General features: G+C 43.9%; 2 protein-coding genes across 2 annotated transcripts in view; one reads left to right on the top strand and one right to left on the bottom strand.

Moving 5' to 3' along the window:
- The window catches only part of LOC109895220 (leucine-rich repeat neuronal protein 1-like), a 38,142-nt gene extending 29,733 nt beyond the window's left edge, over positions 1–8,409 (top strand). Inside the window, exon 2 of the mRNA XM_020488862.2 lies at positions 4,865–8,409. Coding sequence (XP_020344451.1) covers positions 5,146–7,284 — 2,139 coding nt within the window. The 5' untranslated portion in view covers positions 4,865–5,145 and the 3' untranslated portion in view covers positions 7,285–8,409. The remainder of the gene's footprint in view (positions 1–4,864) is intronic.
- Positions 8,410–9,758: 1,349 nt separating this feature from the next.
- LOC109903482 (uncharacterized) lies at positions 9,759–11,686 on the bottom strand. Its single transcript, XM_031835109.1, has 2 exons — positions 11,578–11,686; positions 9,759–11,418 (listed from the first exon to the last, which is right to left on the bottom strand). Exon 2 carries the CDS (start codon positions 11,412–11,414, stop codon positions 10,476–10,478), a length of 939 nt encoding a protein of 312 aa, XP_031690969.1. The 5' UTR covers positions 11,415–11,418; positions 11,578–11,686; the 3' UTR covers positions 9,759–10,475.
- Between the last annotated feature and the right edge of the window lie 993 nt (positions 11,687–12,679).

The raw sequence follows: 12,679 nt of genomic DNA, 5'->3' as shown, positions 1-12,679 counted from the left end.
GGTGGTGGGGTTATAGTATGGGCAGGCATAAGCTACGGACAACAAACACAATTGCATTTTATGAATGGCAATTTGAATGCACAGAGATACCGTGACGAAATCCCAAAGCCCATTGCCGTGCCAGTCATTCACCACCATCACCTCATGTTTCAGCATGATAATGCACAGCCTCATGTCGCAAGGATCTGTACACAATTCCTGGAAGCTGAAAATGTCCCAGTTCTTCCATGGCCTGCATACTCACCAAGCATGTCACCCATTGAGTGTGTTTGGGAGGCTCTGGATCGACGTGTACAACAGAGTGTTCCAGTTCTCGCCAATATCCAGCAACTTCGTACAGCCATTAAAGAGGAGTGGGACAACATTCCACAGGCCACAATTTACAGCCTGATCAACTCTATACGAAAGAGATGTGTCGCGTTGCATTAGGCAAATGGTAAACACACCAGATACTGACTGGTTTTCTGATCCACCCCCTACTTTTTTGTTAAGGTATCTGTGACCAACAGATGCATATCTGTATTCCCAGTCATGTGAAATCCATTGATTAGGGTCTAATTTATTTATTTAAATTGACTGATTATATTATGAACTGTAAATCGGTAAAATCATTGAAATTGAATCATTGAAAATCCTTTCTTTAGAACAAAATGCAATTTACCACTTTACCCTGTCACAGGCCCTCCCAGTCAACACCACCTCATAAGATGGCCTGCTGCAGTTGTCCAGTTTGCAGCCAAACATGCATCATAGAGAAGACCAGCAAGAGAGCCCTCATCAGCATCATTCAGACATGCCCTCGCTGTGAGCATCACTATGAATGAAGTAATCACTTTCAGTCACACACTGTGGATGTGTTGAGCGCCAGGTCTTTCTCCATTCAGAGACGCCAGTACCAAGACCCTGTTCTACTACCAATGGCAGTTAGTATATTTTTGTTTGTCAGATATCACCTATGCTAACTGCCATTGGTAGTAGAACAGGGTCTTGGTACTGGCGTCTCTGAATGGAGAGAGACCTGGCGCTCAACACATCCACAGTGTGTGACTGAAAGTGATACATTACAGCAGAAATGTCCAGTATTTGTAACACATTTTTCATTCCATGTGTCAATGATTAACTCTGCCTATTTCTACAGATGGAGAGGACTGTATATGTTTTTGCAGATGCCAGTCTTGGTTGTTTGATGGGGAGACCATAATTGGGTAGGTTTTATCTAAGCTGTTCAAACTTCAACATACAGTATGACCTGTTTGTATGTCAGATATTACCTCTCCTAACTGCCATTGGTATTATGACAGTGACTATATGTGTATGTGTTCACAGAAACACATATGGAGCCAGCATGTGGAGACTTGCACGATGATTTGATGAAGTCCACGCTGACAGACGGGCTTGATACTGATGGCTCTTTTACTTGTATTGTCTTTTTAAAATTATTGAATGGTATTAGTCAATATGGGGAGGGAGAAACCCTGTGTATTCTGCAGCAGGATCGGGGAACTCCTGTTGTATACGGAAAACAACACTGGAAGGTATGACCACTCTGACATGTTTGCCAATGTAGCCCCATTACCACCAGACAAAATGTTGATTGGCACTGTATCTGTATCGGTTGGGCATGACAATAAAAGGTGAAAGGTGTGCATTATTATATTAGCAGAACATTGCTTCTATGGTATGATGTAAGTGGTTGTTTATTCAACACGGACCTGTTGCTACATTTGAAAGTTAGAAAAACACTTAGTTTAGAATATCTACATAAATTCAGCAATTGCATTCTTTTCATATTACTCTGTAGGCTACTGACCTATTCAAAGCTTCCTCCGTCATCTCACCATGCAGCTGCCTGTAGTTATTGAACTCAACCTGCAGGAGGTTTGTTTGTTATGATTGAGTGGAGGGAAACAGCTGCTGGAAAGGTCTGACAGATAGGTGTGTCTTAGTGATGGCAAAGACACACCCCCAAGAAACACAGACATCAAACCACACCCCCAAGCCAACTCACATTTGGCTTCTGTCATGGCCGCCAGCATTTCTTGAGATGCAAGCCAAGAAATGAGGCCAAATCAGCAGGTGCAGTTACCCTTTAAATACCCAGTACAACACCCCATGGCAAAATGGATAGAATTTCAGGAAATTATCTTCCAGACCAGAGTCCGGAATATAAATATACATTCAGTGGACAGTTTATTAGGTACACCACCCAGTTCACGAAAATGGTTCACTCCTACAAACAGTGAGTCACGTGGCCATGGTTTGCTATATAAAGCAGGCAGAGAGGCATTCCGTTACTGTTCAATTGAATGTTAGATTGGGCAAAACAAGTGACCTAAGCGACTTTGAGCGTGGCATGATCGTTGGTGCCTGCCAGGCACGCTAGTTCCAGTACCTCAGAATGGGCCGGTTCTCCGGGGATTTTCACGCACAGTAGGGTGTAGGGCTTACCGAAAATGGTTTGACAAACAAAAAACATCCAGTCAGCAGCAGTCCTTTGGGTGAACACATTTAGTTGATGAGAGGTCGAAGGAGATCGTCAAAAATCATGCAAGCTAACAGACGTGCCGGGCCGCAAACAGGCAAATAACGGCTTTGTATAACAGTGGTATGCAGAACGGCATCTCGGAACGCACAGCTCGTCGGTCCTTGTAAAGGATGGGTTATTATAGCAGACGACCACAATGGGTTCCTCTTCTATCAGCTAAAAACAAGAAGTGCATCCGGTGGGCACATGATCACCAACTCGGGACAATTGAGGAGTGGAAAAACAAAGCCTGGTCGGACGAATTCCGGTTCCTGTTTCGTAATGCTGCAGGCAGAGTCAGGATTTGGCTTAAGAGTCCATGGCCCCATCCTGCCTGGTGTCAACGGTACAGGCTGGTGGCGGTGGTGTAATGTTGTGGGGACGGTTTTCCTGGCACACGTTGGGTTTCTTGATACCAATTGAGCAACATTTCCAAGCCCCGAATAATTCAGGCTTTTCTGGAAGCAAAGGGGTGTCCGACCCAGTACTAGATGGATGTATCTAATTAACTGGCCAATGAGTGTCTATATGTACTGTATGTGAATGGTATGTATAGACAGTATGTGAATTGAAAAGGTGTGTACAGCAGTAGTTATATAACATGAATACAGTATACACATAGTGTTCAATGACTATGTACATAGGGCAGCAGTCTAATAGGCTGACCACACCACTCGCGTCGCGTGCGCGAGTGTTGCAAAATAAATGTAGAAATCTATGTTATTCAATTATTGCACCCACACTGCTCGCGCATGTCAACGAGCGTCTGCGTTGCCAAGTGCTAAAATAGAACTCCTTTCTATTTCTGACGCAGATCGCGCTGCAAGTCCTGCCTCTCCCATCTCCTCATTGGTTTATAGAAGCAGGTACCCACGTGCCGTCTCCTCATTGGTTATACCCACGTCGGTGATTGAAAGACAAACTGTGCTGCCGGTTGGTGTAGTAATACTATGAATGTTTAGATGCCAATCACCATATAAGTTCAAAGATGAAAAAGCCTGGGAGGAGGAGAGATGAGTAGAAACAATTCAGTTGACCATTTTATGTGTGGATTAATTGTCTGAGTAGAGGACCTTGTGCATTTCAGGTAAAATAACAACTCAATGTTTATATACCAGGACAAATGAGCTATCAACAGCAAGCTAGCTAAACAGGACAAATTAGCTAGCAAGTGCAAGCTAACTAGCGAAATTGCCATAAATGCTTAATGCTTTTCGACCTGTTCCCAAATTAATGTAATTGGTTCAGAGTTTGTTTTGCTATTTTAATCTGCGTGTAGTGATCACGTTTGGTGTAGGGGGACAAAATCAATTTATGCATACTCGCGCGTTTGGGTTCAGAGGACTGGGCGGAGGCCAGCTAGTGATGACTGTTTAACACTCAAATCTCTTCTATGTGTGTTATTTATATCTTTGCCGTTCTTAAGTTTAATTTTTGCATCTTTTTCTTTCGATTTTGTACACCAGCTTCAAACAGCTGAAAATGCAATATTTTTGGTAATGAAAAAATATATGTGACAAAAATGTATAGAATTTTAGCAACCAGGAAATGGAGGAGCAATTTTTGCATGGTGCATCTTTAACAAGATAATAGAAAGAGTTTTGTTGATGCTGAGAATGGTATATGTTTTTAAGTAACATTCTCTGAACATAACTGAAGTTTTCTTGTGGTTTTTATGTAATGTTTTCTTAAACGTCCAATTTGAGAACATGACTTTGAATAGACCCATGAGGAAACGTTATGCTGAAATAATACAGTTCCCACAGAAGAACATTGTTTCTTAATGGTCTCTGAACTATTTGAGAACATTACCAATGTCAAACCAGTTGGCAAACATTCCTGGAACATAACCTACATTTATTTTCAATGTAACCATGTTTGAACTTTTATGAAACATTCTGTTAAAGTAATGAAATACCAAGAAAACAACGTTTCTTGAAAAGTCCCTAAATGGGCTAAGAATGTTCCAAAGCCAAGCAACTATCTTGTACCATTCTCAGAAAGTTGTGGGAAGATTGTATGCAAAATAACCATAGGGCAACCAGGCTCTCACCTAGATGTAAGAGGTTCTCAGAATGTTATGTGCTAGCTGGGAAGCCTTGTCAATATCAGCTGTGTGTAATGAAATGCAACTCACTGTCTGATATGTTTTATGGCTTTTATCTCTCACCGGGAACTCTCAATCCCTCACCGCCTGCTTCTATCTCGCAGTCTCCCTCTCCCTCTATATCTATTCTTTATCTAAATCACCATCTGTTTCTGGGATGATAATGGAACAATGTAATGCATTCACCATTGTTTCAGACTTCTAATACCTCTCTTGGTTTTTGTGTGTTGCAGACTTATTCAGCAGAATTGTGAGAAGAGAGAAAAATACGTGAGTGGAGGAAGAGGACAACCCTGAACATCCCCTGGCCCCCTTCTGAAACGCACACACACTTGCAATCATCGTGGACTGCTCGCACTCTCACACTAACTGTGGATGGACTGCAGCTCTAGAAAAAACGCACTACAAGCAGGGAGGACACTGATGCCCATGACCCCACACCTATCCTCCAGGCTGTCCTCGGGAACCCTGCCTCTCCTCTAAATTCAGTGTGACAAGACAGAGAGCAGACAACATGGCTCCAAGCCCCCTCCTCTGGCCCCCGCTGGCATGGCTGTGTGTGGGGTTGCTGTTGCCCCTGGTGCAGGGCGGGGAGTGCCCGCGGCTGTGTGTGTGTGAGGTGCGCCCCTGGTTCACCCCCCAGTCCACCTACAGGGAGGCGGCCACGGTGGACTGCAACGACCTGCGGCTGACACACATCCCCTCCAACCTGTCTTCTGACACCCAGGTGCTGCTGCTCCAGAGCAACTCCATCGCCCACACCAGCGGGGAGCTAGAGGCCCTGTTCAACCTGACGGAGCTGGACCTGTCCCAGAACAACTTCAGCACAATGGAGGCTGTGGGCCTGGCCAACATGAACCAGCTTACCACCCTTCACCTGGAGGAGAACCAGATTAGCCAGCTGCCTGACCACTGCCTGCAGGACCTCAGCAACCTACAGGAGCTCTACATCAACCACAACCAGATCAGCACCATCGCCCCCGGGGCTTTCTCCGGTCTGCATAGCCTGCTGCGCCTCCACCTCAACTCCAACAGGCTCCGGGTTATCGACAACCGCTGGTTCGAGGCAACGCCCAACCTGGAGATCCTGATGATCGGAGAGAACCCTGTCATTGGCATCCTGGACATGAACTTCAAGCCACTGGGGAGCCTGAGGAGCCTGGTCCTGGCCTGCATGGACCTCACCGACATTCCTGGGAATGCTCTGGTGGGCCTGGATAACCTGGAGAGCCTATCCTTCTACGACAACAAGCTGGTCCGGGTGCCCCAGCTGGCCCTGCAGAAAGTGCCCAACCTGAAATTCCTGGACCTGAACAAGAACCCAGTGCACAAGATCCATGAGGGAGACTTCAGGAACATGCTGCGTCTGAAGGAGCTTGGTATCAACAACATGGCTGACCTGGTATCCATCGACTGTTACGCCCTGGACAACCTGCCTGAGCTGACCAAGCTGGAGGCCACTAACAACCCCAAGTTGTCCTACGTGCACCGGACGGCCTTCAGGGACGTGTCCTCCCTGGAGAGCCTGATGCTAAACAACAATGCCCTCAACTCTGTCTACCAGCACACCGTTGAGGCGCTGCCCAACCTCCGCGAGATCAGCCTCCACAGCAACCCACTACGCTGCGACTGTGTCATCCAGTGGATGAGCTCCAACAGGACCAGCGTGCGCTTCATGGAGCCCCTGGCTATGCTGTGTACCTCGCCGCCCGAGCTCCGGGGCCAGCGGGTCAGAGAGGTGAAGCTGCCGGACTCCCCAGAGCAGTGCCTGCCCTTCATCTCCCACGACACCTTCCCCAGCCACCTGAACCTTGAGCTGGGCATGAGTGTCAGCCTGGACTGCAGGGCTATTGCTGAGCCCGAGCCAGAGATATACTGGGTGTCTCCTATGGGGAGCAAGATAACAGTGGACACGGTGTCGGAGCGGTACCACCTGAGCAGTGAGGGCACCCTGCGACTGTCCCACGTCCAGGTGGAGGACTCCGGTCGCTACACCTGCATAGCCCAGAACACAGAGGGCGCCGACACACGCGTCACCACCATCCGCATCAATGGCACCCTGCTGGACAGTGCCGAGGTGATGAAGATCTACGTCAAGCAGACCGAGTCCCACTCCATTCTGGTCTCCTGGAAGATCAACTCCAACGTCATGACCTCCAACCTCAAGTGGGCATCGGCCACCATGAAGATTGACAACCCCCACATCACCTACACTGCACGCGTGCCCGTCGACGTACACGAGTACAACCTGACCCACCTGCAGCCGGCCACCGAGTACGAGGTGTGCCTCACTGTTTCCAACATTCACCTGCAGACCCACAAGTCGTGCGTCAACGTGACCACGCGCAGCGTCACCTTCACCCTGGACGTGTTGGACCAGAGACCTAGTGCCGCCCTGTTAGCCGTCATGGCCACCATGCTGGCCTTCCTCAGCCTGGCTACTGTGGGGGTGTATGTGGCCCGGCGCTGGAAGAGGAAGAACTACCACCACTCCCTGAAGAAGTACATGCAGAAGACCTCCTCCATCCCCCTCAATGAGCTCTACCCGCCCCTCATCAACCTATGGGAGGCAGAAAGTGAGAAGGACAAGGAGGTCGGTACAGAGAGCAAGCCCTCCCCCGTGGACACCACACGCAGCTACTACATGTGGTGAAGCAGGCCTGGCCCAGGCCACCCCTCCACCAGCACACACAGACACACTTTTGCCATTTTGGTGCAAAAGTCATATAAAAGTCATAAAACATTTGTTTTTGTATTTTTCTGCTTTGCTAACACATGGCAGAGTGATAAAGGACAGGATTTTTCTGCTTTGCTAACACATGGCAGAGTGATAAAGGACAGGATTTTTCTGCTTTGCTAACACATGGCAGAGTGATAAAGGACAGGATTTTTCTGCTTTGCTAACACATGGCAGAGTGATAAAGGACAGGATTTTTCTGCTTTGCTAACACATGGCAGAGTGATAAAGGACAGGATTTTTCTGCTTTGCTAACACATGGCAGAGTGATAAAGGACAGGATTTTTCTGCTTTGCTAACACATGGCAGAGTGATAAAGGACAGGATTTTTCTGCTTTGCTAACACATGGCAGAGTGATAAAGGACAGGATTTTTCTGCTTTGCTAACACATGGCAGAGTGATAAAGGACAGGATTTTTATTAGTATAGCGTATCGCCTTTGTTTGACTCTCTCTTTTTCTCTTTTATCGTTTGGACTATTCCAAGATGGCAGCTGTGTCTAGCTTCCAGATTGTCTTACTTGCTGCATTTTATTTCTGTGATGCGTTTTTGATAGCACAGCTTTTTGTCTTGTTGCAGATGCAGCAACAGGTACTATTAGTCTAGGTAAAGGTTCCCCTGGCAATGTTAGGGATTGCAGTGCTTATTCTCTCCTTTTGTAAATCAGGTCATCTGTTGTGCACTGAAATGTAAATGAGTTTGTATGGACTTCAATTAAAAGCTGACTATGGGGATTAGACTTCGTATACTGTCTACTGAATAACTCTAGCGATTGTAAGGTAATGTTGAATCAACTATCATTTTAAACTCTTTTTTTTTGTAATTAGTTTGCTGATAAATGTGCTGTAAAACTAGAAATGTGAATGTTTGATAACAAAACTAGGTACAGTAGTAGCTTTTTTTATTTACTCTTCAATTATTTATTTCTTATTTGCTCAAATCTGTTGCTGAACACTTACATTTGTTGTGATTTTAACATGCAAAATGTTGTATATGAGGAAGAAGTTTAAATAAATAACATTTTTGTTTTTTTAATATAAATGTCTCTCAATCAGTTGATGCATATTTATTTAAACTGTTTTAGTAATTTCTCAGTAGAAATTATATTGCGCAGCCCATGACCTGTTACTATACCTCTGTTTGACCTCTGATCACTTGGCTCTGGTTATTTTTCCATGAGGACACGGTTCCACTTCACTTCTAATGTGCTTCAGCAGAATATAAGCAGTATCTTAGCATGGAGCTCACAGCTCAGACTCACACTGTGCAGCAGAGCCCACTCCCCTGAGTCTAATCAGCCATACAGAGAGCACAGATCCTGTCAGCCCCCCCCCCCCTCTGTCTGCTCTGCTCTACATCTGTGTTTGTGTGTGCGTGAGTGAGTGAGTGAGTGAGTGAGTGCATGTGTGCACACTATATCAGAGTGAGCGAGAATAAAAATGTTATTCCACTATATTACCACATTACACATCATCAATCAGTGTTTCACTAGTGAAGGAACTGGGGTAATATCATACAACATGCCACCTTGACTCTTAACATGTGACAACAGATGGTGTTTGTACTGTTCCCTCCAGTTTCCTCTGACTAAATCACTCCTCTCACTACACCCACATTATGAACATGCAGAGAGAAACAGCTAGGGGAGATCTCAGAGAGAATAGTAGAATACCTGTAGAGAGGATGTGAGGGGGAATTGAGGAAGGGTCTGAAGATGGATATGACCAGATTGAGGGTAGCAGGAGGTTGTAGATGTGGTGGGTTGTTGATGTAGACCAGTGTCCTGTGTACTATGCACTAGTTGCACACCATCAATCCCCTTCTGTCTGTTTATAGGTGTCTTATTGCTCTGTGAGTTTCATACAAGCAGTAGATGAGGAGACAATGTGTTAAGCGAGGGGTTATGACTTGACGGTGCAAGAAGAATAGCCAATACTGCTCTGATCTAAATGAAAGAGACCAGTGCAGCTCTTGATTATATGTTTCATACCACGTATCAAATAGACTTCTGAGTCTGTGCTGCCCTCTAGTGGGTGTTACAAGACAGCTCTAGTGGGCACTAAGAATTGACCATGAGAACTAATGTGCGACTGGGGATGTTTTAAGGCCTCAGAAATCCCTAAAATGGAATACTTGACTAGGAGTGATTTTTCAGGAAAACAATAGATGAAGATTATTCAATAAATACAAATGATATATAACAGCAGATATAAAGTTCTTACATATTATTTTTTGGGATGGTTCCATCTGGGAGGGTATGAGTAGGAGTCTGTTGATAACTCTGCTCTACTGATACATTACGTTTTCTGTTTGTTTTTGTCACAGAATGGTGGAATAAAACTTTTCCGCACAGAAGAGGGAAACATATGACAGGAAAATATTGTGATGACATTTACATAATTTATTCCCAAAAAAGGCAAACAGTGTGGATTTGATGTGTAACTTTGCACACAAACAACAGTTAATAGAACAGTTAAAATCTTGCATTTCATTTGATTAGCCCTACCTTCTCATTTAAAACATCCTTTTTGTGTTCAATTAGATTGGAGAAAATATTACATGATACTCATCGTTATGTAGCAATACAGAGACTCAAAGAGTGTAAACAAAAAGCTGTAATATACATACATCATGCAGAAATGTACAGAGGAAAGTGGGAATGAGTGGTAAATACTGCCACTGCAGTCCCATCACACTAAATCTATTAGTGACCATAAATGACCCCAATATGACACAGTAACCTAAAAATACATAACACAACATCATTTTGGTCCCACAAAAATAACAATAAAAAAGCTTTATAAGGCATTCAGCATTTCTTCATAAGAACTGCATAGATGCTTAAATGATTTAAATCGTCACACGACATAGGGTGATATAAAGCCCTGACATCTGGTGCTTTTACAAATATGGCATAAGTGTTTTAAATTGTGGGACAAATATTGAATGAGACAAATATTTCCCCCCTAAACAGTTCATTTGAGTGCAAAAAAATTTAAAAGGGGAAAATGGTTAAATACCATAATATGTTTTTATGGTTTGTTAATTGATTATCCTTAAACATTTAATGTAACCTGCCTGACTGATTTTGTTAATCAGTTCCAGAGTTAGTTGTTTAAGTTCTGAACTTTTGTCTCAGCATCTAAGAGGGACATGTGATGATCCCCAAGAAACGGTTTATCAGCCTCACAAGCAGTAAGGTTTTTGATCAGATTCTCTCTATCAACATTTAGGAGCAGGCCTTCTGGCAGGTGGAGCGCCAGGGTAACATGGTCCCACATGTACCATTGATTGTAAACATTACCATCTGTTTCTACTATTTTGTCCATGTTGTTTATGGTTAACCCAACTTTTTGTGTTGCTGACATGGCTTGTGCTCGCCAGACAATGTGTCCTTTTCCTTCCCCCTCTACATCGTTTTCCCTGTAACCACAGACAGCATCATCACTGCCATCACCAAGAAATGGGTACTCCTCAAACTCATCCACACTTGGAGAGTGAACAAGCACAGAGTACATTATCTCCTGTTTGTAGACAGTGGTTTCATACACTTTCAGGACAGGCTTTTCTCCACCACATATCTGCTCTCCGTACATCTTCAGGAGATCAGACAGACTGAGAGTGAACCTGAAGTTCCCATAACGCGATGCCTGCCTAAAGGCAGGTGAGGTGGTGAACTGATTCAGGAAGGAACCTATCTCTCTCTGTGCCTCTCTCTGCCCTGGTGTTCTGTCTGGGAAGATATTCTCCAGGTAACGGTCTTCTGCAGCTCTGATATCATCATGCTCGATGGCTAGGCTCCACCACAGGAGACTCCTATCCCCGCCCCTAAATCCATTTGAATCCAAGATTTCATCAATTTTAGATCCTTTGGTGACATGGACCACTTTGGATATGTGAAACTCAGGTTCTTCTGGGTGTGGTGGAATGAGATTATAAATGTACCCATTTGTTTTAAGGATTGCCTCATTTTTCAGTGTGGTGATATTCTTATGCTCTCCACTGAAATAATTCTCTTCTATAGCTCTTGAATTAGTACGCTTCATTTCCCTAAGAAAGAAATAACACATTTATAAACATTACATTCTGTACTCTCTTCTCTGAGGCTACAAATATGGCCTCTCTCACACACACATGCGCACTCATGCATGCACACACACACTCACTCTTGAATTAGATTTTCATTGCTACCATGATACCATGATCTACCTTTCTTTTCAAGTTTGAAGATAGGTGCTTGGTGGAGGCGATGGAAGACTTGCTGCCTGGTAGATGTAGATAGCTCTTCTCACTCCACAATGAGTGAATTACCTGTACAGTAGCTAAATCAGACATTCAATAAAAGTATCTGAACAACAGTATGTATCCAAACAGCACAGTCATTTTTGTATTTTCTATTCAATCGCTTTGGTTCTATTTTCACAATGTGGTGAATCTCCAAAACTATAAATACAAAACTGGTAACACATTCAAAACCTTTCCGCGTGCATTCATTTTGTTTGGCCACACAACCATTGATCGAAAATATGACTTTGCTGTGAAATATGAAAAAATTGGTTAAATCACCAAAATACAACATAATGATATCTTCTCAATTTAGTTGTTTCAACAACCAGCTAATCCAATAGCAAACAATGCAAGATACTTGTTTCTAAATTGCCCTTTGAAGTGCTGAAAGTGATATGCTACAGTACAGTAAATTGCAGTACATTACACTGTTTTCACATTAGGCTATACACTTGTACTACCCATGAAAATGTCCATCATTTCTATCCCATGTGTGATCATTGATGATCTTCCACAATCATTGATGCAACAAATGTATTACATTTTTCTGAGTACAACATAGGTGTACAGTAATCAAATGTAACAAATTAAATGAAACAAAATAAATGAATGAAAGAAACTAGTTAGCAGGTACTAGTTTGCATCAAGCATGCCTTCATTGTTCATGCACCTGGGGAAAAAACGTTTAGCGTTGCAAGCCTGACACTGGTCTGGGTTGATGTCATTGCATGCCTCATTCATGGCCTGAAGGCGGGTGGCACGCTCATGTGGATGGTGATCATTAGTGATGGGAAACCGAGGCGTTCTGAATGCTTTGGAGCGTTCACCCAAATTGTGCTAAAAGACGGTTCATAACACAGGGCTTCATTATCTGTTCACAATGCGCTTTAGTGGAATTATCAAATATACTTTTTTTCCTCCATTGTTTTCATCAAAACTCTATTTCGTAGCGGTAAGTCGTTGGAGTCATTTGCATCTTACATCATGCTTCCCTTTTTTGCCTTCAAGTTGACTATTTTTCAAA

Source organism: Oncorhynchus kisutch, linkage group LG1 (assembly GCF_002021735.2).
Source record: "Oncorhynchus kisutch isolate 150728-3 linkage group LG1, Okis_V2, whole genome shotgun sequence".
In the NCBI taxonomy this organism is placed as follows: domain Eukaryota; kingdom Metazoa; phylum Chordata; class Actinopteri; order Salmoniformes; family Salmonidae; genus Oncorhynchus; species Oncorhynchus kisutch.
Note: the sequence above shows the minus strand (reverse complement) of the source record. Positions and strands in the feature narration are given on the sequence as shown.

What these genes read in the sequence shown, in the direction of transcription:
- LOC109903482 (XM_031835109.1), bottom strand. Translation starts at nt 11,414, where the DNA reads ATGAAGCGTACTAATTCAAGAGCTATAGAAGAGAATTATTTCAGTGGA.